The following is a 27,335-nucleotide window of genomic DNA, read 5'->3' on the forward strand; positions in this document are numbered from 1 at the left end:
CCGTATCGTGTTCACGGTACAGAAAACGTTGAGATTGGCAGTCTGGATTGCGAATGATGATTTGATGGAACATTTCCATTATGTCACCCGTGACTGCGACCGGAAATTGCCGGAATTGATGTAGAACTTTTGGCAAAGGTGTTAGGAGGTCTGGTCCCTTGAGAAGTTTGGAGTTGAAGGAAATGCCACCCACCTTTGCCGCCGCATCCCAGATAAGTCGTACCTTATGAGGTTTCTTAGGATTGGTGACAATGCCAAGTGGAAGATACCAGACGCGATTTGAATCCACTGATGTCAACTCCGTTAAGCTTGCCCTATGCGCATAACCCTTTTGCTCATATTCCGCAATCAGATCTCGTACGCGGTCCTTCAAAGCTGGGTCGCGTTTGAGCCTACGTTCTAGCGATTTCAAACGCTGAACGGCCATGGGATAACTGTCGGGGAAGTTCAGGTTATCGGTCTTCCATAACAGCCCTGTTTCGAAATTCGACTTTGTTGAAATACGCTGTGTCGTTTCTGTCAGCAGCAGTTTGGCTCGTTTCTCATCCGCTGCTTCAACAACTGTGCCTGACCCTGTGACGCCTACATCTTCTAGAGCGAAGTATTCTTGAAGCTGTTCATTCATTTCACGATCTGGATCGGAAACTGCTCCGACGTGGAACCCAACGACTGCAGATCTGGATGTATGATTTTGAACACAGCCGTAGATGCTCCATCCTAATCGACATTTTGCGCCGATGGGGTCCAATAACCCCCCCTCTCTTATCTTCAGTGGAACACACAATCTAAGGTTATCCAGTCCAATGAGCAGTTTGGGTTGAATTAATTCATAGTCCTCGATCGGTAACCCACGCAAATGAGGAAAGCGACGTGCTAAATCTTCGTATTTCAAGGATTGGGTGGGCAAAACCAAACGACTAACCGTTCGAGCGTGGGTAAGCGTATATCGAGAAGTTGTACTTTTACTAGAAATGTCAAGTTGCACAATTTCGGATCTTGGCTCGACACGTGTCACATTTCCAGTCCACTTAAGAGTCAGGGGCTCTATTTCGCCGTTGACGCCCAGCCGCTTTGCCACAGAGTCGTCAAGGAGAGTGTACGATGACCCCTCGTCTATGAAGGCATATACTAATTGGGAAGTGTTGCAACCGTAAAGGGTCACCGGTACTATTCGGAAGAGAGGCCATTTGAAGTTTCCGGAAGTAACATGTGTGGAAGATACGTTCACTCTCTCTATGGAAGTAGCAGAGTGAAGGAGAGTGTGATGTCTTTGACGGCATTCGTCGATTCCACAGCCGTTCCATGTTCTGCACGGCCATTTCCCATGGCTGTTCAAGCAGGTTCGACAGAGTCCTTTTTGTCGAACTAAATCCCAGCGCTCATCGATGTTGGCTGCAGTGAATTGAGGACATTCAGCTACTCTATGACCGGCACGACCACACGCCAGGCATTGCTTAGCTGGTTTGGAACTTGGGACAGAATGGGCGAATTCGTTGTTTTGGTTTTCACTGGTAGAATGTGCTTGCAACATTCCCATATTTCCAACTTTTTGGCGGTTACTTCGGAATTCCGTCTGCGACACGTGCTTTTGACTGTTGCTAAATTCCGGTATCGTAAAAGAGACTTCGCTTGCTGCTGTTACCAATCCTGCCATGAAATCGCCGAAGGTTTCGAGTGTCGCATGTTGATGTTTATTTTTGAAGACAGCCCAGTCGAGCCGTATAGACCCAGGCAACTTTTCCACAAGCTCCTGTATTAGTACCGGGTTCGTCATGTGGTTGTGTTGGTTTGCCGCCTTCAGGTGGTCGACTAGATTTTGTACTGCTAGTCCAAATTGCATCAATGTTTCAGGACGATCGTGCCTCGGAGGAGCAATTTGATGAATTTTGCTCAGCATCGACCTAATCAAGAGCTCCGGTCTTCCGAAAATGGTACGCAATGCTTGTATGACGTGTGGCACACTTGCTGGGAGTAGCAGACGACTTCTCACAGATTCCAAAGCATTTCATTTCATTGATCTTTGGAGACGGACGAGGTTTTCTGCATCAGAATAACCGCACGTTGACGTAGACTGCTCATAATTACTAATAAATATGGGCCACTCCTCCGGGTGGCCGCTGAATACTGGGAGATCCTTTCCTAAAACATGTCGAGCAGCGATTTGCGTTTGGGATAAGATTCGATTCGAACTCGTTGGTGATGGAATGGTGTTGATTCTGACAGTGTTCTGTTCAGATGGCTGTTGGATAGAAGCAACTGTCACCGGGTCCTCGGGAATCCGATTGATGTCGAGTTCCTTATCATTTCCCACATCACTTCCGTCGGGTCTTCCGGCACTCTGATCCAACCACTCACGTACCTTTTTCTCATTGCTCACTATTGATCCACTTCGGATGCTCACCTCCGCCAGTTGTCGAATAATTTCATGGCGCTTTTCTAAGGATTCCCTTCTAACTTGCTGCTGCTTGCGTTTCGCCTCCAATTCCTCTTGCAGCTTCCGTTCACGTATCTGCTTCGCTTCGTCTGCAAGCTTTCTTTTTTCCTCCAATTGTCGTTCTTCCTCTTCCAACAGTCGTTTTTTCATCTCTTCTTGTTCGCTTAGCTCTTGTTCTTGCAGAAGTCGATCTTCTTCGATGAGTTTCAGTTGCTCCGCTAGCATTGCTGCACGCACGCTGGACGTTACACTTCCAGTAGGTTCGGGGATTTTTTTGTTCCTCTTCGAACTCGCCTTGGAAGTCTTCGAACTAGCTTTTACATTTTTGTATCGTGTCTCCTCAGTACCGTGGACTTTAAGATTGTTGTTGGAAACCCCTGGGTTTGCATATCGCTTACAGTAGTACGTGGTGTTCATTCCTCGAATCTGCTCGTCGACACCAGCACAGCCGAAGTGCTCCCAGAGCATACATGAGTCGCATTGTACCATTTCGTCTTCTGCAGAGTCCTTCCGAGAACAGGACTGGCAGTTCCGAGGGGAATTCTCTTGATTCGACATTTCTCCCGATACCCGAACAAATTTCTAAAAGAATGTTGGGTTATGTAACCAACTCCAAATAGCAAACACCAAGATTTGTGTGTAATGCTTTTAGCTAGAAGAATAAGTTTATTTGTACTGAATTCATTAGGATTAACTTAGGATTAGCTTACAAATTTGGTGTACTTTCTTCGGAAGAGGAGAGTAATCGATTTTATTCCTCAGAGGGTATCTTATCGTTCTGGAAATTTCATTAGCATTAGTATCTAGATATTAAGTACTGTTTAAGATCATCGTTACACGCACTTGCTAAACTATTGTAGTTGAACCACTAGATATAATTTTGGCACAGGTCTAACCGCGATATTGTAGCCTTAATTTCTGTAATAATTTTATACTTATAAATTCATATTGAAATAGACAAATTACTGTAGTTTTACCATCGAAATACAAACTGTCGAGTCACTATGCAAGGCACTTATTCATGTCTACTGTCACCTCAGTTGTTTTGGTGCATTCCTTTCTCTCGTCCTTTTACTTATTTTACGACAGAGTCGGTTTCAGAGATACTGCCGCCAGTGTTGCCGTGAACAGGGATTTCATCGGAACAATTTGTATGGGATCCCCCACTTCTAGAGCAGGAATGGCAAGAGGACTCGAACCATCTCAAGAACCTCCCACAGCCCTAAAAACCTCCGCATACAAATTTCCTCGCCGATCGGTTCAGTAGTATAATAAGACCACAGACAGAAATTAATTTTTACGTATATATTTAGGTATTAAGGTGGACCACACTTATGTGAAAAAATACGAAGTCATTTTTTCGAAAATAAAGTTTTTTGCTCCCAGAAGCTACTGTAAAAATTTCAGCCAGATCCGTCAAGTCTAAGTGGATGCTTAACGAGCGTGAAGTTTATATGGGAATAATAAACTAAATACCGTCAACTGGGGGGAAGATGATCATTGAGGTGAAGATGATCTTTTGATGTATCAGTCAAAAGTGCCAAATTTTTTTATGAAACGGTGGTCAACAATATTCTCCGTTAAAGTAATGCTACCGCTAGGTAGAAATCCGAGTTTTTCGATTATAATCATGAAAATGTATTTTGTGGAAGAAAGAGATAGATAGTCGTAAATGACACTATTTTCGTTTTAAATATTGACTTCGTAGACTTCTTTACGTAGTAAATTCAACATTCATACAAATAACCTAGTGTATTTTGACTACTAGGTCATAATGATTTTAGTAGAGCTGTCTTGATCAACTTCACCCCAAACCAGATTACTCAAAAAATGTGTGATAATTTAATTTATTTTAATAAATGCGAATGCATTTCAGAAAACTAAAGTTGTTGATTATTGCAACGTATAGCAGTACATGTTTTGAAAATATTTGTTTCGATTTAGAATGTAAACACACATTATTGTTGCATGTTTTGTCTTAAAAATGATCATCTTCCCCCCAGTTGACGGTACATCGGAAAATGCATACTTTTCACTTTTTTATCTGTAGGTGGCGCTGTAGTCATTCAATCCTGCTCATTAGTGACATTTACTATCTCTGCACTACACCCAGGTTTTTTTTTACACGGTTTGGTTTTGGTCGTTTAAGACCTTCAGCGTCAATGAAGCAATGAGTTAACCCCACGAAAAAATTCACAAAAAATCAAAGAAAATTCGGGGGGTATTTAAAAACTGTGAAAGTTTAGGTTAACCGAGAAATTAATGAAATCCAACCGTGTAAAAAAAACCTGGGTGTATTACGAAGAAGCTCCCGAAAACTGCGAGAAATTTTGTCAAGAACCAAAAACTTTATGCCAGACAGGATACAATCTTCGTTTCAAATAAAAATATATTCTATTAATTTGCTCACAAATTTTCAATTTCAATTACACACAATTTTCAAATAGTTTATTTTCTTTTTCTTCAACTTATTTTGGTGATGTAAAATTACAGATTTATGATTATATGAAAAGTGTAATTTTTTTTAACTGTTTTCAATGATTGAAAAGAATTCATTCTTTCTATGCTAGTCACTTCAATAACGCAACGGGGTTGAGTAAAATACTTGATCACCGTTACCATTTTCAAGGTCGAAATGATTTGCACCGATTTGAAATATGTAGTCCATGGAATTGAGATGAGAGAGAAATAAGTGCCTAATCAAATGAATTGTGAAAAAGGCAAAACGAGTGCTACGTACAACAAAAAAAAATAGCTTTGAAATCGAGACGAGCCAGCCTTGGGCTGAAAGTCTCGATAATAGGCATAAAAAAATAGCTTTGATGTCTATCCAACTCCAATCAGTATCAACTGCGCCTAATTCCGTTCACGTCATTCATTATCAATGGCGTCGACGGAGTTAGTCGATGTTTTTATTTTTGCTGATCCGAATTAGGGTACTTCACAGTTTAATAATTTACTGAATATAGTAGCATAGACAAAATTTTGTCACAATAGGGGAACTGTTCCATTTTCCATCTCACAGAACATATATTCATCTCATCGCAAAACAAAGAAATACCGCACCGATCTCGTCGATGATTTTTGCTAACACGCGTGCTTACTGCTGAAAAAAATCACAAAAATAAAAAACAAACCAAATTTTTTTTCATTGCTTTATTTTTGATCCCCTATATTCCCTATATATTTTTTTACGCATATTTTCAGTGTTTTGTATTGAAGTGATACTTTACAGAATATATTCCTATTTTATTTTTCCCAATTTCCAACAATTAAATAAATTTCATTCAGTGAGTGTAGCTAATAGATTGATATTTGAAGTTTCTAAATGTTACTTTGATGTGTCAAACTGGTACATACCGGAGCAAGGTGGGCGCGCGCACAGCAGATAGAGCGGTGATGTAATACATTTTGATTGATTGAAGTGACATTTCGAAAACTGAAATATCCATCTATTAGTTCCACTTACTGAATGAATTTTATTTAATTGTTTAAAATTGTGAAAAACAAAAGAGCAGATTTTTTGACAACTGTGTAGGACAACTCTGATGTATATTTCTCGCTTAACTTTTCAAAAGGTCCTAAGTAACATTTTTTTCATGAATTAATTTGAGTACTGCAATCAAAAGCTTACATGTTTTTCTGTTGATTGCGCTATTCAAATTAAATCATGAAAAAAATGTTACTTAGGTCCTTTTGAAAAGTTAAGCGAGATTTCGTCGAATTATAATCCATACTTCAAGTTTTAACACGTTGCGTTGTACGGAACACTGTTTGAGATCATTCTGTTGCACCCAAATCCAAACTATGAGTCTCCGAGCCTCAATTAGTGTTTGCAGTGAACCAAGAGCCAACAGGCAAAAACAATTTATCACATGTGTATGAGTTTATATCATGTCGGGTCGGTAGACAGTAGAGACGGCTTTCCAGTTTCAACGGGGAGTCCCCATAGCTCTGTTTGTATGTCAATAAATAATACCGCAGAAAAGATCGCAACCACGAGTATGAGTAATACAAGTGCAGTCAGTGCACTACTGGTTGAATCGTATGTGTCCCATATTGTAAATTCGAGATTAAGAAAAACGCCGGCAAGACAAGACTCATAATAGATTCTCTCAGTAAGCCCGATTGGCCTATATACAGTTGTACCTAAGAACAGATTCGAAGGTGGTAAAGAAATTTTTTGTCACTACTTTTGTCTACTATGTACTTTCAATTGAGAGAACATACACATATCACAAGTTTGTCATTAGTAGCAGTGCGTCAATAATAACTTAATATGTGTATCAGAGTTTGCATTCTTTGATTTTTAGTTTTTTTTTTATATATTTTCATAGGCATGATTCAGCACTTAGTTGTTGAGAGCTCAGCTCATAGAATTCTTTTTGAAAAGTAGACGACAGGCCATGTTTTTGGTTTACGTTGTCGTTTAACCAGTTTATTGCAATTTTCAAAGTGATCAATTGTATATTACGGGAGACAAGATGAACCGGCCTAGGGCCGAAAATCTCGTAAATAAAGATAATTCAATGAAACAAACGAAGAAATGGATTCAAGTCATGCTTAATAAGTTGTTAAAGCCCTATTAGATCTGTAAATAATTTGATTAATAATAAAATACAAACGTGTAAAAAGCAATTTGCGAGTTGTACAATGATTCGGTCTGCTGAATCTTCCGCATAAAAGCTCTTCCTTTATTGAATCAAATTTCCAGGCCCGATGGCATCATATTCACAACAATAATAATGCGCCATACGCACTCAACTGTTTCGTCTAGCCTCCCTGCACTCGCCAAACCTGTAGTAAACAAAGATCAGCTGGTCGTTTTATTGGAGATTACTGTCTACAGTTCGTTCTCACTCTCCCAGCAATATGCTATTTTTCCGGTTGTCAAACTCACTGCACACCACCCACACCCCACCACCCCACAACATTAGCATTCTGCGTAAATTCGTGACACAGCCAACAACCGTTCGGAAAAATCGATAATCGCCGGCCATCATGCTTTTTGTGAAAATCCGCAGGAAACTTCTTACCATCTTTCAGCAGTTGTCGCATTTCCTTGGTCCGCTGGAAGTTTATCTCTTCCAGAAGCAGCTGCAGGGCCGTTGGCGGCGATTTGAACATCGAAGCAGCTGGCGAACTGGTGCTGCCATACGAAGACGCCATACTGGTGCAGATCCACCCTTGTTTCAGAGGCAGACTTTTCACTGGGATTTTCGTAAGCAACTAAAAAGAACTTTAAAAACCGAGATGGCACTAAACAACGGAACACACTCGATGCTGGACACTCGTTGCAACTATGGCGTGCATTTCTGCTTTCCCTCTGGCTCGCAAGCTGGAGAGGATCACATTTTCCCACTGCTGTGTGAGGCAAGTTTCATTGGTCAATGTAGTTAACACTCTGCTTGATAGTCGATAATGATGTACCCAGCCGAGAACCGTTTGCACGCAGATGTGCGATGGAAATGACACACCGATCATCTAGCCTAGAGGAGTGGATTGGCGTTTATTATGGCAGAGAGCGAAGCATAACAGCAGAAACCCATCTACGATGGTCGCTGCGTGACGGATTGCTGGTGGGGTAAAGGTTGGGTGGTTAAGGGAAACGACCAAAACAGAGAGGATTGAGTGTAGATCCGAGAGATGTTCGGCGTAGAAATTCCTCCGAAAGGATTAATGGAATGGCAGAATGAATGTCTAGTAGAGACATCTTGTGGTGGGTATGACGTTAGCCATAACATGGCGATATAAACAGTGGGCTGAGTTTTGGATATTTATATTATTCAGCCAACTGATGGCTGATTTTCATACAGTTCTGCATAAAAAAACTTGCAAATGAAGTTTAGACATCTTCCAGGGTAACTGGAGGTAATGTTTGCCTTGGAGGTAACGTTGCCTCATCACGCAAATTAATCAGTAATTTCCATATCTCTTAATAATACAGTGTTGACCCGATTTTGTCACTCCCCGATTTTGTCTACCCCCGATTTTGTCTACCCCCGATTTTGTCTACCCCCGATTTTATCACGTTTTCGACCCGATTTTATCACGTCCCGATTTTGTCACGTTTTCGACCCGATTTTGTTACCCCAAAACATTTTGTCATTCTTTTTATTTTCGTAAATAATACCAAAAATCACATCGATTTTCATGAAATAACTTTCACCACCTGTAGTTTATTACGAACGACTTCTGAGTACCTGGGAAATATTCTGTAAGCAATTTCGACAACAAATAACGGGTACCGTTCACACAAAAAAATGAAAATATTTTTTTTCCAATTTTGTCACATACCCTGTTTTATCACCCCAAAATTCACCAGGGGGGTGATAAAATCGGGATATTACTGTACATCGTATTGTGGAGAGATATTTATTACTGCTTCGTTAAAAAGTGTATCGAGCATATTTTAGTTACATTACATAGATTCATGCACTTATTCAACTGATAAACGCAATAAACTTGCGTGAATAATCACGTTAACTCGTTTTTTAGCAGCCACTTAAGCAGGCAGGGTGTGCATTTTTTTCTTTTGTCCAATAGAGTAGTTTTCTTTTTGTCTATTTTCGCACATTGAATAAACGCATAACAATCACACTGTTGCCTGATTTTCTCAAAATTGCACGCGGCTTACCCTTCAGGAAAGGTACCGCCGCGTTTTCTGCACCCCGTTTACTTTATTCTTATGGGTGAGGGTGAATAACATTGCGGTGTATCGTTTGGCGCGGTCGTATTGTCTATCCGGAACAAAGTTGGTATGCTTTTTATACCGAAGTTGGGTTTTTTTCCAGATACAGGCAATTTACCCAACTTTTTACCCAATTCGCTGGATTCGCCTGAAAATGCGCTAAACTACGCATCAATTAGTTTGACAGATAAAACTTTGGAAGAAAGTTCGGTTCGGAAGTCCCGACTTCCGAATTCTAAGTTGGTGCTACGCCGACAATAGCTTAATATTGTACCGCACATAAAAAAATCTACTACTCTACATATTTTTAGTCGCTACGAAAAATAAGCGCCAGATAATCGACTAAGCTTTTGTGATAATTTTGAAAATTTGGCCGCCACGTGGTGGATTTTGGCGGTGAATGCTTTGATAGCACGTGCTATTTGTACTGCGGATGAATTTGACACATCTATGAGAGCCTTGGAAAATGAGCACGAAAGTTGTCATTTTGTTTCAAGGAACAATAAAAGATTATGCCCAATTTTTGTTGTTCTTGCAAGTAGTCGCAAGATAATCATAATAATTAAAAGTAACCAATCCGATTAATCGTTTTTTTAAGCTCTTATGATTAATATGAAAATTTACAACGATAAATGTGCTTAACCACAGCTTACTAGGGTAAGGTTTGAGGCATATACTCTGTGTACAAATTTGGGAGATTTTAAAGCAATAATTGTTTAAAAAACCTTTCCATTCCGATTATTTCAATATAGTGGTAGGGGAACGGTTCGGGACTTCATCTAATAGATCCCATATTCATCCCATCAAAAACACGAACAAAACACGAAAAGGAATTTGATTTATTTATTATTTTTGTGATTTTTTTGGGCAGTGAGCGCGCATGTTAGCAAAAAGAAGCAAATTTCGATGCTGTATTTCTTTGTTTTATCTGTATAAAAAGCTTTCATTATTTGATTATGAGAAATGGGAATACTAATATAATCTTTCAAACTTTGACGTACATTTTAACGAGAGGCGAGAATATATATTTGATATTTACGTTAGGATAGTAGAAGCATAAGTACTATAACGGTACTGGCGCTGTAGTAATTTAATATATTATAATAAATATTATACTAAAATATTTAAAAATGGTCGTGTATTATGAACAGTACTGCATTTTCTCATTTTCAATTCTCGGGTACTTATTCAAAAGGACGTATGTGATTTTGTAAACAAAGATTGAGACGTCGATTTATCCAATCTGATCGGACTTCCACGCAAACCAACACCACCAACAGGTAGCCGAAGGCTTCCCCTACCTGTCTGTGGCGATGGTTTGCGTGGGAGGGCTATAAGATTGGACAAATCGACGTTTGAATCTTTGTTTACAAAAACACATACGTCCTTTTGAATAAGTACCCGAGAATTAGAGATGTCACGCGATGTTTACATATCTGGCCCTTTCAATATCTATTATATATCTACAAAATTCTTAAGTTGTCCCTATATAGGGGAACTGTTCCGTTTTCCATCTCACTGAACATATACAAACAAAGAAATACAGCACCAACCTTGTCGCTTTTCACTGCTGAAAAAAATCACAAAAATAAGAAACAAATCAAATTCCTTTTAAATGCTTTGTTTTTGATGGGATGAATATGGGATCTATAAGATGAAGTGCCTAACCAGTTCCCTATGCAATGCATTGCATATGCTTTAGTGGCGTACTATCACCTCTATTGTGGTCTTTAATCGTTGACGATCTTCTCAAACAACTGGAGGCTCGAGGCTTCGAGATAATTGGCTTCGCAGATGATATAGTTATATTGGTTGAATTGCTTGAATGCTCTAATTTACGCATACGTCGAAATTACAGGCATTCAAATATTTGCATAATGTCTGATAGTCAAGCAGCATTGAATGCTCTGAAATCAGCAAGATGCACATCTAAACTCGTTTGGGAATGTGTTCAGTCACTCCAAACCTTGGGTAGTCGTAACAAAGTGAACCTATATTGGGTTCCTGGTCATTGTGGCTGTTGTGGGGGAGTGGATATTCCAAATCTCAAGAGCAAACCAGTTTTTTAAGGGTAAGCTTTAAGCTAAAAAATGTTTTTAATTAGCATTTTGCGATACTACAAGGCGACATACTCACAGTTTTGGTGAACCCCTTGCTTCAGGATCTTGTAACGACAATGTGCGTATTAGCTACTCTTCCCTAACATAACATATTCAAATTTAGATAAGTTCTGGATAAATTCAATGCTACTACTTACAGTTCAGATCATATGTCTATTCTAATTCCTTTCTGATGCATATTAACTAAGGTACGATGAAACTCAACCTGGATCTGAGAGTGATTCTTATTAGAATGCGTGATCGGTCAAACATATAGTGAAGTAAGCATGTACCTTATTGTATTGATGATATCTGGCGAAGTATTTATACAATAATTTAGGCACTTACGATAACTATTTTATAACTAAGCAAATGTAATTGAAATAACTGATCTTATTGGAAAAAATGTATATAATATTACTTTTAATCGAAGCAAATGTGCGAAGAACTACTATTTTGATGACTCAGCAATGATCCCGTATTATGTCGAATTTAGTTCTCTCCTCTTTCGTTCGCGCTATTCGTTTTTTAACCTGACATTTGACCATCGTTGTGACCAATCCCTTGACCGGCCACAGTGTACTTACGACAGGGGTGTCTCGTCGCGACATCCCCCCCTCCGTGAACCTAGCTCCGTGTTTCGACCGTCAAGAGGCCCTAGCGAAAGTTCACCACTTTCTCGCACGTCGAGTACCGCAAGTTTCACTGCAGGCCGCCGTAGAACTCCGGATGATGTCCGAACATATGCTTGCCGAATTCTCCCATCGCGCCCTGGCACTACTGATTCTACTCGTCCTCTAATCCACTGGTCCCTCGCCGTTCCGCTCACAACCAACACCAAGTCTCCTACTGTTAGGTCTCTCGTTTCTTCAAACCATTTACCTCGTCGAGTGATCACTGGAATGTATTCCTTCAGCCACCTAGCCCAGAACGTTTCCGTAATGGACTGCGCTAATCTCCATCCACTGCGTAATACTGCTGGATTTGCAATTGGTCCAAATGGTTGTACCTTACCGCCGTTTGACGATCCCAAAAGAAAATGGTTAGGGGTTAAAGCCTCCTGATCAGCTGATTCAAGCGGGATGTACGTGAGTGGCCGAGCATTGATTAGGGCTTCTGCTTCTAGAAGTACGGTTTCTAGCACCTCATCATCTGGTGTGCGTGGTGCTTCTGCGACCGACCTCATGGCCACTTTGACCGACCTGACTAGACGCTCCCAAGCGCCACCCATATGAGGAGCGGCAGGTGGGATGAAACGCCACTGTGTAGTAGTGGTCGTGAACGTGGCAGCTAAAGCGTAGTTGCGAGCGTCTACTTTTTGTTTTTCCAGTTCTTTGTTCGCGCCTTGGAAACACGTTCCATTATCTGTATAAAACTCCGCAGGTGATCCGCGACGCGCCACGAAACGCCGAACGGCCATTATACAGGACTCCGTTGAAAGGCTGTGTACGACCTCCAAGTGTACAGCCCGGATGGTGAGACAGGTAAACAGGGCCACCCATCTTTTCACCTGGCTCCGGCCAACTTTGACCAGAAGTGGTCCGAAATAGTCCAGGCCAACATATGTGAACGGTTGCACCCGAGTCACCGGTAGAGGTGCCATCTCAGGAGGGTTGGGGACAGCGTTCCTCGCTGTGCATATCATATGGTTTTGGCGATCTTTTGGATCAATGATCGGAGCTTCGCTATTTCAAACCGCTGGCGCATTTCATTGGTGATGGTTTCACGGTTGGCGTGGCGGAATCGGCGATGGTACCAGTCTGTAATGAGAAATGTAATTAAATGTTGCCTGGGGAGAATGGCTGGGTACTTAGCTTCGGTCGGCGCAAAGGTTGCTGCACCGATTCTTCCACGCATTCGAAGTACGCCATTTTCATCAAGAAAGGGCCAGTTCTTGTAGATGGAACTGCATTTGGCAACGCGCTCATGGCGGGCGTTGGGTGAGGATCCTCGTGTGGCCGAAAGGGATGCGATTTCTTCGGGAAATGAGTCCGACTGTGCAACCTTCCACAACACTTCTTCGGCCCGCTTCAGTTCATCTTGTTGGAGAGTACTTTGGTGGAGCTTGTCGCCTCTGGACTTCCGTCGTATATTGTCGACAAATCGAAGTACAAAGGCCATCGTTCGGTGTAGTCTGGTCCATCTGCTGAACCTGGAGACGTCGATCAACGGTGGAGTTGTGCAGTGTACGTGGTTTGATCGAAGTTCCTCGGTAGTGATATGTATCTTAGCTTGCTGAGGCCAGAGCTCTTCGGATTGATAAAGAAATCGCGGTCCGCTAAACCACGAATTATTTGAGGAGAAGTCAGGGCCAACTTTCCATTTTGTAGCCAAGTCAGCGGAGTTTATTCCAGAAGGAACCCATCTCCATTCCTGGGCATCGGTTGCTGAAAGTATCTCCCCAATTCGTACCGCTACAAATTTGTTGAATCGTCGATGTTCCGAACGTATCCAGGCCAACACAGTGCTGGAATCGCTCCAGAGAATCCTGCGGCTTATAGGATACGTGTGAAAGCCTTGAATGGTCTCTAGGATTCGGACTCCTAGAATGGCGGCTTTCAATTCCAAACGTGGGATGGATAACACTTTCAGCGGGGCCACTTTTGTTTTAGCGCCGATAAGTGCAACTCTAGTTCCGTGTTCCGTTTCGAGTCGGTAATACGCAACACAAGCATATGCCGAATCGCTTGCGTCGACGAAGATGTGCAATTCAAGCCGGTCAAAATTTATAGGGAATGGATCTTGGAAATAGCATCGGGGAATACGTAATGTATCCAACTGGGGGAAATAAGATACCCATTGGCGCCAACGTTGGAAAAGTACTTCGCCGATCTTCTCATCCCAAGCAATTCCGGATGCCCAAACGTCTTGCATCAACACTGTGCACCAGAAAGAATGACAAGAAGCCCAAGGGGTCAAACAGGCTCATGACCACCTTAAGAACTTCTCGTTTCGAGGGAACGTGTTGTTCGTTCAGAATCGGTCGCAGATCGCTTCGCAATGCTAGCGTGTAGGAGAAAACATCCTCCTCTGGCAGCCATCTCATTCCTAGCACGGATTCGATGATTTCTGCTCGCACGAGAGCGAAATCCTTTGACGGTCCTGGTTCGATCTCCCCAGTTCGTCTCAGTACTTCGGCTCTGTTGGACAAGAAGTTACGTATCTCGAAGCCACCTTTGGAGTGAACGTGCTTGACGTCGTTTATCATTCGTACCGCCTCGTCAACTGTTCTAAAACTGTCGAGATAGTCGTCGACATAATGGTGTTCCTTGATGGCGACTGCAGCTCGAGGATAGTATCGGGAAAACTGTTCGGCGTTTACGTTTTTGACGTATTGAGCCGAGGATGGTGAGCACGTTGACCCAAACATAGTGACGTCGATTGCATAGGTCTGCACTGCTTCGTGTGGGCTGTGGCGAAACAGGAACAGTTGAGTATTTCTGTCTTTCGGCTGTAGCTTAATTTGGAGAAACATCTCCCTAATGTCCCCAGAAACGGCTACTGGAAACAGGCGAAATCCACTGAGGACTCTCGGTAAAGGTGTAAGTAGATCGGGACCTTTCAACAAATAGGAGTTAAAAGAAACGCCTCCAACTTTTGCTGCGGCATCCCAGATCAATCTGATCTTGCCCGGTTTTTTTGGTGTTGTGACAACTCCCAAAGGAAGAAACCAAGCTCTCCGTTGATCGATAGTAGTCCACTCTGTCTCGCTAACCTTGTGTATGTAGTTTTTCTGTTCGAAATCATTTAACTGCTGTTGTACTCGCTGCATCATCGTTGAATCATTCTGCAGCTTTTTCTCTAGTGATTTCATACGACGTAGTGCCATGGGATAGGTGTCCGGAAACTCTGGATTGTCCAATTTCCAGAGGAGACCTGTTTGGAATCCGGTGTCAATCCGCCGTGTCGTTGCTTCGAGTATCCGCCTTGCTCTTTTATCATCTTCGGATTCGAGTTTATCAGCAGGAGTCGCGATTCCACAGCTTTCCAATGTGAAGTAATCTCGTAGCTGCTCGTTTAGTAACTCTTCAGACTTCGCTACAGCCGCAGTGTGAAAGTTAACAGCAACGGTCGGCGTTGGGTTGGCTGACACATTGCCGTATATACTCCAACCAAGAAGACATTTGGCTGCGATAGGATCATGTGGTCCTCCTTGGCGTAATCTTAACGGTACACCAAGGCGAAGATTGTCAAGCCCGATTAACAACTTTGGTCGAACATGATCGTACCCTTCTACCGGTAATCCCTTCAGGTGTGGAAAACGATTGCTTAATTCGCGGTAGTCCAACCGTTGTGTGGGCAAGACCAAACAGCTCACCGTACGAGCTTGACGAAGTTCCAGCCGTTTGTTACTGCTCTTACCTGCTATTTGCAAGCTCACTTCCTGTGAACGCATCTCGTTGCGCTTCACGTTCCCTGTCCACTGTAGTGTGAGTGGTCTCATAGGGCCCGTGACGCCAAGGTCCTTGGCTACCTTTTCCTCTAACATAGTTATCTGTGAACCCTCATCTATAAACGCATATATGGTGATACTCTTCCTTTTTCCATAGAGGACAACCGGGATGATCCGGAATAGTGTCTGGTCTTGGTCGCATGGAACCAGACTTGATGAAATGTTCACTGAATGAGTCGATGTTGCTGGCACAGACGACGAATGCAGTAGTGTGTGATGTTTTAACTGACATCCTTCAACCCCGCATCCGCGCCACGACTTACATGGCCACTTACCGTGGCTGTTCAGACACGTTCTGCACAAACCTTTGCTTTGCATTGTCTTCCACCGTTCATCTACGCTCAACTGCTTAAACTTCAGACATTCAGCAACTCTATGCCCTTCGCGATCGCAAACTATACACTGTTTCACAATTTTCTTCGTGTTCGCACCCGTTTTCTGGACACGAGGGGCCTCCTCCGTGGAATGCGTTTGAATTCGTACTCTTTCCTGTACTCTTGCTGAATGTCCTTGCTTCCCGGCATTTTGGCTTTTGAAAAGTCCCGGAAGCTCGAAACTAACTTCGCTAGCCGCGCTTACGAGCTTCGACATAAATTCGCCGAATGTCAAAACGGTAGCACGTGGTTGTGTTCCTTTAAATACGGCCCAGTCCATCCGCATAGAACCGGGTAGTTTCTCCACCAGCTCTTGCATCAGCATCGGATTAGAGAGATGCTCCTGCTGTTGCGCGGCTTGTAAATGGTCGACAAAATTTTGGACCGCTAATCCGAACTCGAGAATACTTTCAGGCCTGTCCTGTCTAGGGCCCGGCGTTCTTCTAATCTGTTCATGGAGTGACCTAATTAGTAGTTCAGGGCGGCCGTAGAGTGTTCGAAGTGTATTGATAACGTGAGGTACATTAGCTGGAAGTAGAAGTCTGCTGCGTACCGTTTCCCGGGCATGTCCTGTGAGGCATCGTTGTAACCGCACGAGATTTTCCGCGTTTGAATATCCACATGCAACGGTAGACTGTTCCAAACTGTTAATAAACATCGGCCAATCTGCCGGATTTCCGTTGAACATTGGCAGGTCTTTCTCAACAACTTGTCGCGCCACTATCTGTTGTGAGTTGAGAACCGCTGGAGGCTCCTCCGACAAAGATGTTTCTCTTCCAGATCGCATTTCAGGTGGATTTATAATTGCAGATGGATTCACAATCTCGCTGGGATGGCTGTGTTCCGCCGGGGGATCCCGATACTGAAATCGTGGAACTGCCATAGCATTACGAAGATTCGAAGCCCTCGGAAGCGACCCTGCATTGTATTGGATGGGTGTGCTCCAAGAAGGCCCTAGATGTGATTGCGACTGTGCAGTAGCTCCTATTGTTCGTGGATTAAATGACTGATAAACCATCGGTGGACAAGAAGAAATTCTAGCAGGGATGGGCTCCGAATCATGAAGAGGACGTGAAGACGAGACGAATTGTTGAAATGGTTCCCTGACCGTAACCGAACGAACGTCTCGTGGAACGGATTGCACACCTCGTACAAACCTGTTCAACGACAATGAACCGAATGGTTCAGTGATGACAGCTTGTGGTACCGGATTCCTGACCGGGTACATTCCCGTAATACGGCCTTTTTCAGCAGGCAGGCACTGAGATTGTTGTGGCGACAGTGGGAACTGGCTTCGCAATCATAAAAGCCGAAGCATCCTGTACTTCGATCGGGGCCAAAGGAACCATTGTTGTAACAGCGTCACCTTGTACACCTGTTGATTTCCTGTCGGTCATCCCTCTGGATGGATGAGCTGTCAACCATTTTGACACTTTCTCAACAGAACCCGTTGTGGCCTCCACAACACTCCCTCGTTCGGACAGCTGTAGAAGAATTTCGTTCCTCTTCTCTAGCGATTCACGTCGGATCGTTTGCTGCTTTGCAAGACGGAGACGATTTGCTTCTAATGTGCGTTGACGTAGTAGCGATTCCTCCTCTAGTAGCTTTTTCTTCTCCTCCAGCTTCCGCTGTGCTTCTTCGAGTTCCAGTTGTTCTAGTTTTTCTTCCTCGTCGAGCTCCTTCTGCTTGATTCTGGCTTCTTCTTCAGCCAGTTCCAGTTGCGCTTTTGTGACTGACGACTGGGAACCGGCACTACGAATAGACGGCACCTTGCTGCCTTTATTGGATTTTTCTGATCTCGCTTCAACGTCTTTGATGCCCTGGATTCCCTTTGTTTGGGACCTCAGTACACGTTGATTGCAGTCAGCTTCCTGTCTGCACTCTTTGCAGATGAATGGACGGCGTTTAATGGCTTCATCAACCCCTGCGCAACGAAAGTGTTCCCATTGGCGACACTGGTCACATGAGAACATATGAGCGACTTCTGAATCCGGACCGGAACATGTTTTACACTGATACACTGATCGGTCATGACGTCCTGTCATCTCAATCCCACGTACAAAACTCTTAAAGGATGTTGTGGGGGAGTGGATATTCCAAATCTCAAGAGCAAACCAGTTTTTTAAGGGTAAGCTTTAAGCTAAAAAATGTTTTTAATTAGCATTTTGCGATACTACAAGGCGACATACTCACAGTTTTGGTGAACCCCTTGCTTCAGGATTTTGTTCACTTCCACGGAAGTCAGGCACACATACTAGTTACTGGAGGATGAAACGAGGCTAGAAATCCAGTGTATTTCAAGAATATTTACATAACATCAAACTGAAATGAAGTTCAATCAAATTCAAATTTGGTGAGTCCGTTCCATACTTGTAATATATAAAATTGATTTCACTAAATACGCGCTAGGATCACATATGTATTAATGATGTGTATCATTGATGTAAATCTTTATCCCGGAAGTTTAAATACACTACAAATGTCCATTTGATGTCTGAGTATATTTATGCGGGGCTTACTGTGCTGAAAATTACCTCAAGTTGTGGTCTGTAGCTTCTTGTTGTAGGGCCTTTGGATGCACAGTAGAGCTATCACTTATCAAATATATAAAGACAGGTTTCTTCCATAAAAGCACTGCCGGACAGTGGGAGATAGAATGGAAACACACACATTAATTGCATATTTTTCGCAACTCGGCCGTACGAAAATATTTTTTTTGTTAAATATTTTGTTCGAAATGGACAAATTTATATGAAATTTACGAAAAAAATCCACGTGGAAATCAGTGTAATTTGTGTTTTTTTTTTCGTTGTGTCATTTTTTCAGTTTCCATTTTTCTTTTCTCTAAAATGTCCTGGTAAAAGCTTGAAAAATATTAAACCTAAAATGTGATAATTAAGTCTTCAGATAGATAGATTTGTTGTGCGTTGTGTGCAGAACTTGTGATTTCCAAATTCAGGACAACCCGTGTGTGTTAATATGTCTTAATCTAACCACCTAAATAGCTTTTAAAAATTTGACGAGAATGATTTTATCAGTGAATAATATCACGGAGAGCTAAATAAGTCACCATGTAGCAACGATAATAATTCGTCTTCCCATAATTTTTGTTAAGTCCGAACGTTAGGGGCGATTCAAATATGCCGTCCGCTACTTTTTGAGATTTCTAACCCCCTTAATGCTTTCTTGTATGCCTAGAATATGTACTGTCACAAAATAGTAGCCCTCCTCTCCCCATAAAACATGTGGCGTCATTATTGAACGACCCAAACTTTGATTTTTTGTTATTGGTTGTAAGTGATAGTGATAGTGAATAGTGAAACAATACAACTAACTTTGATTCAACCAAAGTACAGACTGTTATTGGCTTTCCTCAATATTCCTATTTTCTCGATAAAATTTTCTGTGATTGTAAAGTTACATATTGGTTTTCGCTTACTAAGGGCATATATTAATATGAGTACATAATTTCAATTGGGATCGCATAAGGGGAGGGAAAATTAATATATTTTATATTCTTTCTCGTTTCAGAGAGCGAGCAATGGCGCTTAAACCTAGGCTAATTACCCGAGCAGCACAAGTCAGACTAAAATGGTTGCAGCAACTTGATAGTGACCAAATCTAGTCGCATATCCGTTGCAGTAATCTATGTGGGACATGTGTACTTCGGTAGCCAGGGCAAGTTTAATAGCTTCGCCCCATCCCAGGACAATTAACAATGGAGTGACAAAAATTTCTTAGCATGGTCACTCCCAACGTCTGTTTAAACGCATTATATCATTTGCTTATGATGATATTCCTAAACTATATTCCCTACCAACCATCCAACTCCTTGACATCTATGAGGGCGTCGGTGAGTCGCTGGCCTCTCGTTAAGTAGATGTCATATCATCATTTCCTTCCCTTCCTTAGTAACAGAGAAGATGGACGTGGCCGGCAATGGTAGCTTTCATGCTTTATCGTTTTGACCCCCAATTGGGTTGCTATTAAATCCCAAATAGTAATCCATAAGCAGTTGGGATAAGAAAGTTAAAGAAAATACATGACAGCTATCAGTATGCAATCTACGAAATACTCTGTTACAACGCAACGCAACGCAACGCAATCCCTTGCTTCAGGATTTTGTAACGACAATGTGCGTATTAGCTACTCTTCCCTAACATAACATATTCAAATTTAGATAAGTTCTGGATAAATTCAATGCTACTACTTACAGTTCAGATCATATGTCTATTCTAATTCCTTTCTGATGCATATTAACTAAGGTACGATGAAACTCAACCTGGATCTGAGAGTGATTCTTATTAGAATGCGTGATCGGTCAAACATATAGTGAAGTAAGCATGTACCTTATTGTATTGATGATATCTGGCGAAGTATTTATACAATAATTTAGGCACTTACGATAACTATTTTATAACTAAGCAAATGTAATTGAAATAACTGATCTTATTGGAAAAAATGTATATAATATTACTTGTAATCGAAGCAAATGTGCGAAGAACTACTATTTTGATGACTCAGCAATGATCACGTATTGTGTCGAATTTAGTTCTCTCCTCTTTCGTTCGCGCTATTCGTTTTTTAACCTGACATTTGACCATCGTTGTGACCAATCCCTTGACCGGCCACAGTGTACTTACGACAGGGGTGTCTCGTCGCGACAGTGGCATTGACGGCAATGAACAAGCTGATATACACCCGATTCTTTTTTTACACGGATTATTTTCACACGGATTTTTTTACACGGCTTTTTTTACACGGATTCTCGAAATAACACGGATTTTTTTTGCACGGTTTCTCGAAATAGCACGGATTTTTTTTACACGGTTTCTCGAAATAACACGGATTATTTTTACACGGATTTTTTTCACACGGCACGCATCCCCCGTGTAAAAAAAGAATCGGGTGTACTGGCAAGACTTGGTTCATCTCGACAATTCATAGGTCCAGAACCTTTTTGTGGTGTATCTGCGTGTTCTCTTAGAATGGAACTCAAATCTTGGGAACATTCAAAAATAGAGGACATTTGGAAGAACACCTTGATTGCGAGGCAGTCTAAACGTTTCATCACACCAAACGTATTTATCACTCGCAAAATTTTAGATCTTTCAAAAAAAGATCTTAACACATATACAGGTCTTGTAACAGGCCATTGCCCGAGCCGTTATCACTTGAAGCTGCTAGGAAAACTTCAAGATGATGTATGTCGCTTCTGCGGTATACATGTGGAAGACTCGGAACATCTGTTATGCCATTGTCCGGCAATTTTTAGAAAAAGATTACAGTTCTTCAACAGGGGGTTGATAGAACCCTCTGAAGTTTGGAGAACAAGTCCCAATTTGGTAGTACGATTCATCAGAACCATAATACCGTATTGGAAGACGCTGGTAGTCAAGGTGATGCAATTGCTCTACATAGCAATGATGCGTCAACTTGACAAAGCTATATGAAATGGGGCATATATCACAATAGATCTAACAAATGGTCGCAGTGATTAAAATACCCAACAGGGAAAAAAAATGCTTTAGTGGGGGAAGTAAGACGTCCACGTTAAGGAATTTTTTTTAAGACTTTATTTCGGTGATCTTAATGCTATTTTAAAAGTAATCCCCTCGTGAAGTACGAACACATTTTCATTGATAAAAATTGGTAACAAAAGGTTATCATTTTAATGTGTAGGAATTCGATGGAATCCTCTGAAAGATGCTGTTCTTCATATCATGCGGGTTGAGTCGGGTAGCCACTACTTGAGCAAAAACTAGGGGGAGGGGGTCAGAAGGGCTAACCCTACCCAGACCCACTCGTGCCCCCGCGAAAATATTTGAAAATAGAACATTTTTATGAATCATTTAACTATTTTTTCATTCAAGTTTGGAATTTTATCAATCTTGTGAATCTCTGGAACTGTGCCAAAAATTATTGAGCAAAAAAATTAGTGTAAATAATATTTATAATATTTTTTACTAAATATTAATATTATAAATTCGCATAAAAAACTCTCCTTATAAGGGAGATTATATTTAAAAAATAGTTTTTATTGTTTCCTCAATAACAAAAAACATTTTCTTTTTAAAGTTTTTAATTTTTTTTATTAATATACAAAGATAAAAGAAGAGCTCCTCAAAAGTTCTCAGAAATCTCTCTCTGGTATCTATAGCTTCCATTTTAAAAATATATTCCTTTCTAATTGAACCATTAAAAATGGTTCCAAATTGACTTGTTTACATTATTGTAAGTATGTATTATTGTATGTAGGTTTCTTCTATCTTCTCAAAGTTACGTGCTGTGATATCAATATCGTCGGCAAAACCAAATAGCTGAACGGATTTCGTGAAAATCGTACTACTCGTGACTACCCCAACCCTTCATAATACTTCCTCCAAAGCGATGCTTAATAGAGGGCACGAAATACCATCACCTTGTCGTAACCCTCTGCGTGTTTCGAAAGGACTCGAGAATGCTTCTAAAACTCAAACCACACACATCACCTGATCCATCGACGCCTTGATCAACCGTTTCAGTTTATCCGGAAATTTGGTTTTCGTGCATTAGTTGTCGCCAGTACTGGTAGTTTTCGTGATCGTCATGTGAAAGCGATCAAGAGAGCAAATGAAAATGTAGCGGACTCCCGGTCACTTGTCACATTACAAGCAGTCATAATTGCCGGGGCAGCAGGGACTATGTCCAAGGGCTTTCCACGGTCTGTGCAAGTTAGGGGGCCTTCCTAGGACGTGGAGCGCACAGGAGCCCAGGGAGTGCCAACTGGCATTGGGAGTGTCCCTACTTCGGTAGGGTAGTGCATGTGCTGCTTCAGCAGAGAGCGAGTGATCTACTTGTGTTGAGTATCTGTAGGCCTAGGCAGTTACCGCTAGACTCCTCGAGGCATGGCAGTGGAGTGGAGTGAGCATCCAAGTCTCAAATGGTGTGAGTGCCTGTGTAAATGTGTACATTAAGTACAGCATATCCTCCAGAAGTAATTCTGGAAAGCTGTTCCGGGGGGGAATTAGGCTTGGAGCCCAAGGAGGGTTTAGTAGGTGAGAATCCCACACTCCAGTACACTGCCATGTGGTAGCTTGGCAACTACTACGCGTGTGCTGGGTCAGTGCATTAGCATTACTCCTTATAAAAAAAACACTAAGCTTTTCTTTTTCAAGCTTGTCAAAATGAGTCTATTACAAAAGGTCAAAGGATAAAAGGTCGAAAGACAAAAGGTCGAAGGACAAAAGGTCGAATTGACAAAAGGTCGAAGGAACAAAAGGTTGAAATTACAAAATTGGTTAAAATTAAAAAGCCATAGTATTGAGAACAATACAAATCAAATTTATGATGTAGGTACCGTCATCGGGGGTGACAATTGGCCAAATAAGGGTCAAATTGGGCCATGTTTTCAAAAAATTAGCATGTCTTGATAATGAAATTTATGTATCTGTTCACAAGGAAATTGTGATATAAGACATCTTTTTGAGCGATTCAGATTGCCGACCTACACACTGTTCGTGACCTCTTATTTCTACACAAAACTCTACCACCAATAAGCATTATGCATATGCGCAATCATGATTATAAACCGTTTGGGACGCGCACGGTCCTGGAACACTCATGCAGGCACGTTAATGCTGTGTATTATTATAAAGATTTTTTCGTGATTGTTGTACAAAATACAACATCACGCGTGTTTGAGTATTGATTAAAATGATTTTTACGGTTGAATTACCGAATAATATGCAATTTATAAATAAGGACAGTCTTAGTGTACAAGCTTCAGTGTTTATTTCTTTATTTAAAACCAAAATCGACGTCACGTTGAATTAAAACCAATAACATCCCCATCTGATACATGATGAGGAGTGGAAAATGATTTTGACACACATTGCTACAAGAGACTGACAATCTTCTGTATCTCTATGATTGACATCGGAACGTAATGTATAGGAATGCATAGAAAGTCGCGTTGATTAGTTGTGAAATAATTCATTATACGACAATGATTCAAAAATACCAAAACCAACATGTTTCACTCAAACATGCACTCGAAGCGACACGTGTTACAAGAGCACGATCTAACAAGTACTAATTATTCAGCTTCATCGTCCCGAGAACTAATGAAAATCATACAATGCTCACCCTGGCTGCTGTATATTCAATTTAAATTAGTTAAAGAACTGCCTCTGAAATAAAGAAGGAGAAATCTCTGAGAAATGTAATAAGCTAGATTTTTCTTCAGAAACATGTTTTCAAACTTGTTGTCGTATATTTAGTACATGTGTACAGAATTATAGATTTTTAAATTTCAGGCTTCCGACTTTTTGTTCATTCAACCTTTTGTCCCGTCGACCTTTTGTCTTTCGACCTTTTGTCTTTCGACATTCTGTCCCAAAGCCTGTCAAAATCGGGCACCGCTGTAGCTCAGTTAATTTCAAAACTAACATTCGGCAGAAATATTCGTTAATTACAGTCTCTCAGCAAAATATTAACCATATCTCAGTAACCAAAAAGCCACTTTTACTGGGATCTCGGCAAAACTCGCAAATGTTTGCTGAAACTCGGCGGTGCCCACCTCGGGAAAATAAACAAAAAATGCCAAGGCGAAAAAAAAAACTAAGAGTGCCCCTCTCTAAACTAGGACTCTGGTATCGCCTAGAAACACCAAAATAAGAGATAGCAGCTCCTCAGGAAGCTTCTTCAGCAAGAGTTCATCAGGAAATTCGTCCAGGAGTTCTTCAGGAAGGTTCACCAAGAGTTCCTTTGGAAGGGCTTCCTGTAATTATATCGGAAGTTCCTTCAGGAGTTTCTCTAGAAGTTCGTCCGAAAGATCCTCCAGTATAGTTCCTCCGTAAGTTTCTCCAAGAAATCCATCGAAAGTTCCTCCAGAAATTCCATCGAAAGTTTCTCTAAAAGTTCTTCCAGAAATTTCTCCGAAAGTTCGTCCAGAATATTTTGCGGATATTCCTCCAGGAATTTTTCCGGATTGGAAATTTATTGCAAATTTCTCAAAAAATAACCCGGCTGCTTCTTCAAGACTTTACTATGAAAATCGTTCAGAATTTCCGAGACATTTCTAAATACTTCTCCATGAGATTCATTCGGTCATACCTCTAGAAAGTCTTTCATGAAGTCTTTTGCAAATTTCTTCCAGGAATCCTTCGAAAATTCCTCCAAGTGAGACAAGTCACCAAATGAAAACGTAGACTGTCAACTGTTAAGTTACTTTAGAAGCACTCATGAAGGAAATGCTTGCTTTGTTTTTAAATATGAAATTTTGAATATTTTTTTTAAAGTTTCCCCATGGGAAAACTGTCAAAACGCACGCAAACGTATTCATTGTGTTTGGCCCATTACAAGTACATTGGGTTGCTATTTACTCAGATTTTCCAAGCGGGTCGTTTTTTTTTCGCGACTATTTTTTCGCGGTTAACAGGATTTACGCAGTAATTTTACTCGGATTTTCACCAAGTTTTTTGTACGCAGTGGAGACCGCGTAACCAACCATCCAACTCACTGACATCTATGAGGGCGCCGGTGAGTCGCTGGCCTCTCGTAAAGTAGATGTCATAACATCTTTTCGTTCCCTTCCCTAGAAACAGAGATGATGGGCGTGGCAATGGTAGCTTTCATGCTTTATCTTTTCGGACCCTCAATTGGATTGCCATTAAATCTCAAATGGAAATCCGGCGCCACTGGAGGGAACCCTAACTCTTGTAAAGTATAGTAATTGTCTGTTAACAATAACTGCAAACACATTATTCGCTTGGAAATTGGCGTTTTTTCAATTGTCGAAATTTACCATCGTTACTTCCTTGGAGGCAGTTGGACGGCCTTTTTTTGGAAAAAATAAATAAACGGAAATCTGCAAGCAGGGAAAGGACAGTCAGTAAACATAGTTATGGAAATAAGTAGTAACCAGTAATCCATGTGGGGCATCATGGTAGCTAATTAGCAATGGCCTTTTTTTTCTCTACATTAATCAAAACTAGTCTTCACAATATGTCTCAGTAATTACATACATTAGATATCAGCATAATTTGTTACACAGCATTCGCATACCTGTTCAACCACTGCCTTTCCTCGCACATTTCAACACAAGCATATGTCAAATCTGCATATCGCCATACGCGTAATTTGGCTTTAACTTCTGTTTTCCTTCGTAAGGCTCGGTTTGCCATACGTAGAATTTCGCCCCGAGCAGTTTTGTGTCACTACTGTTCAATACTTCCACAGCACACACGCTTCATACCAAACGCAATCATTTTCGCGACCCACCGCTCTCAATCACAAATCAATTAAGCATTTAGCGCATATTATTACGCTCATTCATGCGCCGATAAACGACCGACATGCTCTCGGCCGGTACCTAAGTGAGTACAACATAAGGAGCGAATGCAGCATAAGGTTGTGCGCACGGAGTACAACAGGAGTAAAATGCCACCAGCACCCAGAAGGCCACAATCGATGCAACATTAGGGTGCTTCATGATTGCATGGCAAAACTCAATCCATTATATTTTTCGTGAATGAGATTGGAGCATATGTAGCAAAATCGAGGTTTAAAATCATATCGGATGAGTAAAAGAAAGAAATTAGACAGGAAGATATAAGAAAACTGAAATTAATCAATGGTATACCATAGGAACATCTAACGATTCTGCGAAGCAAAACGTTTCCGAGACACTAACACCTCCGCATTATCAATATAAAATAAATAACAGGTCATTAAGAGCTACCAGTTGACATGAACAATTCTGCAAAAGAACATCACCCTTTTTTTTTTTTATTTCAAAAAGCTGATTGCAATGAAAAAGAATTTTGCTTTAGAGATGAGCCAGCCTAGGGCTGAAAATCTCTTTAATAAAGATAAAAAAAAATTTTTGCTTAGCAAAGGTATGTAGCTTCCTCTTCCACATGAGCGTAAAAATGGTCGTCATTCTACAGTCTATGGTAGGTAAATCAATTCGGAAAGTTGGATTCAGCATCACCCTAACTAAACGCAACATACATTTAGATAAAGTTCGCTCTTGGGGTTTGTTGCAACGCAAAGAAAAAGGAACAGAAAGATACCCCAAAAGAAACGCCTCAACGATCTCGCTCAAAGGCTAAAGTTGCACGTCGTCGTCATCGTGTCGATTTAGGTAATGGAGCAGTTCTCGCTCGACTAAAAAAAAACTGGTGGAGGCCCGACTTACAGCTCGTAGCTCGAAGATGACCGGAGGCACTGCGTTGTTGCATCGATCGACGACGTCGTCGTCGTCGTCGTCATCGCCGTTGCCGTCAACGTGGTCTGTGGC

General features: G+C 41.4%; 2 protein-coding genes and 1 long non-coding RNA gene across 4 annotated transcripts in view; all 3 read right to left on the reverse strand.

Moving 5' to 3' along the window:
- The window catches only part of LOC134226343 (uncharacterized protein KIAA0930 homolog), a 36,225-nt gene extending 28,304 nt beyond the window's left edge, over window positions 1-7,921 (reverse strand). For both annotated transcript variants that reach the window (XM_062707061.1, XM_062707060.1), the window contains exon 1: window positions 7,471-7,921. In XM_062707061.1, coding sequence (XP_062563045.1) covers window positions 7,471-7,603 — 133 coding nt within the window. In that variant the 5' untranslated portion in view covers window positions 7,604-7,921. The remainder of the gene's footprint in view (window positions 1-7,470) is intronic.
- A 3,222-nt stretch (window positions 7,922-11,143) lies between these two features.
- On the reverse strand, window positions 11,144-11,680 carry LOC134223493 (uncharacterized). The gene is made up of 4 exons (XR_009982594.1): window positions 11,518-11,680; window positions 11,383-11,456; window positions 11,262-11,324; window positions 11,144-11,208 (listed from the first exon to the last, which is right to left on the reverse strand). It is a non-coding gene; the product is annotated as an uncharacterized LOC134223493 (long non-coding RNA).
- Window positions 11,681-14,060: 2,380 nt separating this feature from the next.
- Window positions 14,061-16,934, reverse strand: LOC134222874 (uncharacterized). Its single transcript, XM_062702017.1, has one exon. The coding sequence runs from the start codon at window positions 16,932-16,934 to the stop codon at window positions 14,061-14,063; it is 2,874 nt and encodes a 957-aa protein (XP_062558001.1).
- Window positions 16,935-27,335: the final 10,401 nt, after the last annotated feature.

The sequence above is a fragment of the Armigeres subalbatus genome, chromosome 3 (assembly GCF_024139115.2).
Source record: "Armigeres subalbatus isolate Guangzhou_Male chromosome 3, GZ_Asu_2, whole genome shotgun sequence".
Classification (NCBI taxonomy): domain Eukaryota; kingdom Metazoa; phylum Arthropoda; class Insecta; order Diptera; family Culicidae; genus Armigeres; species Armigeres subalbatus.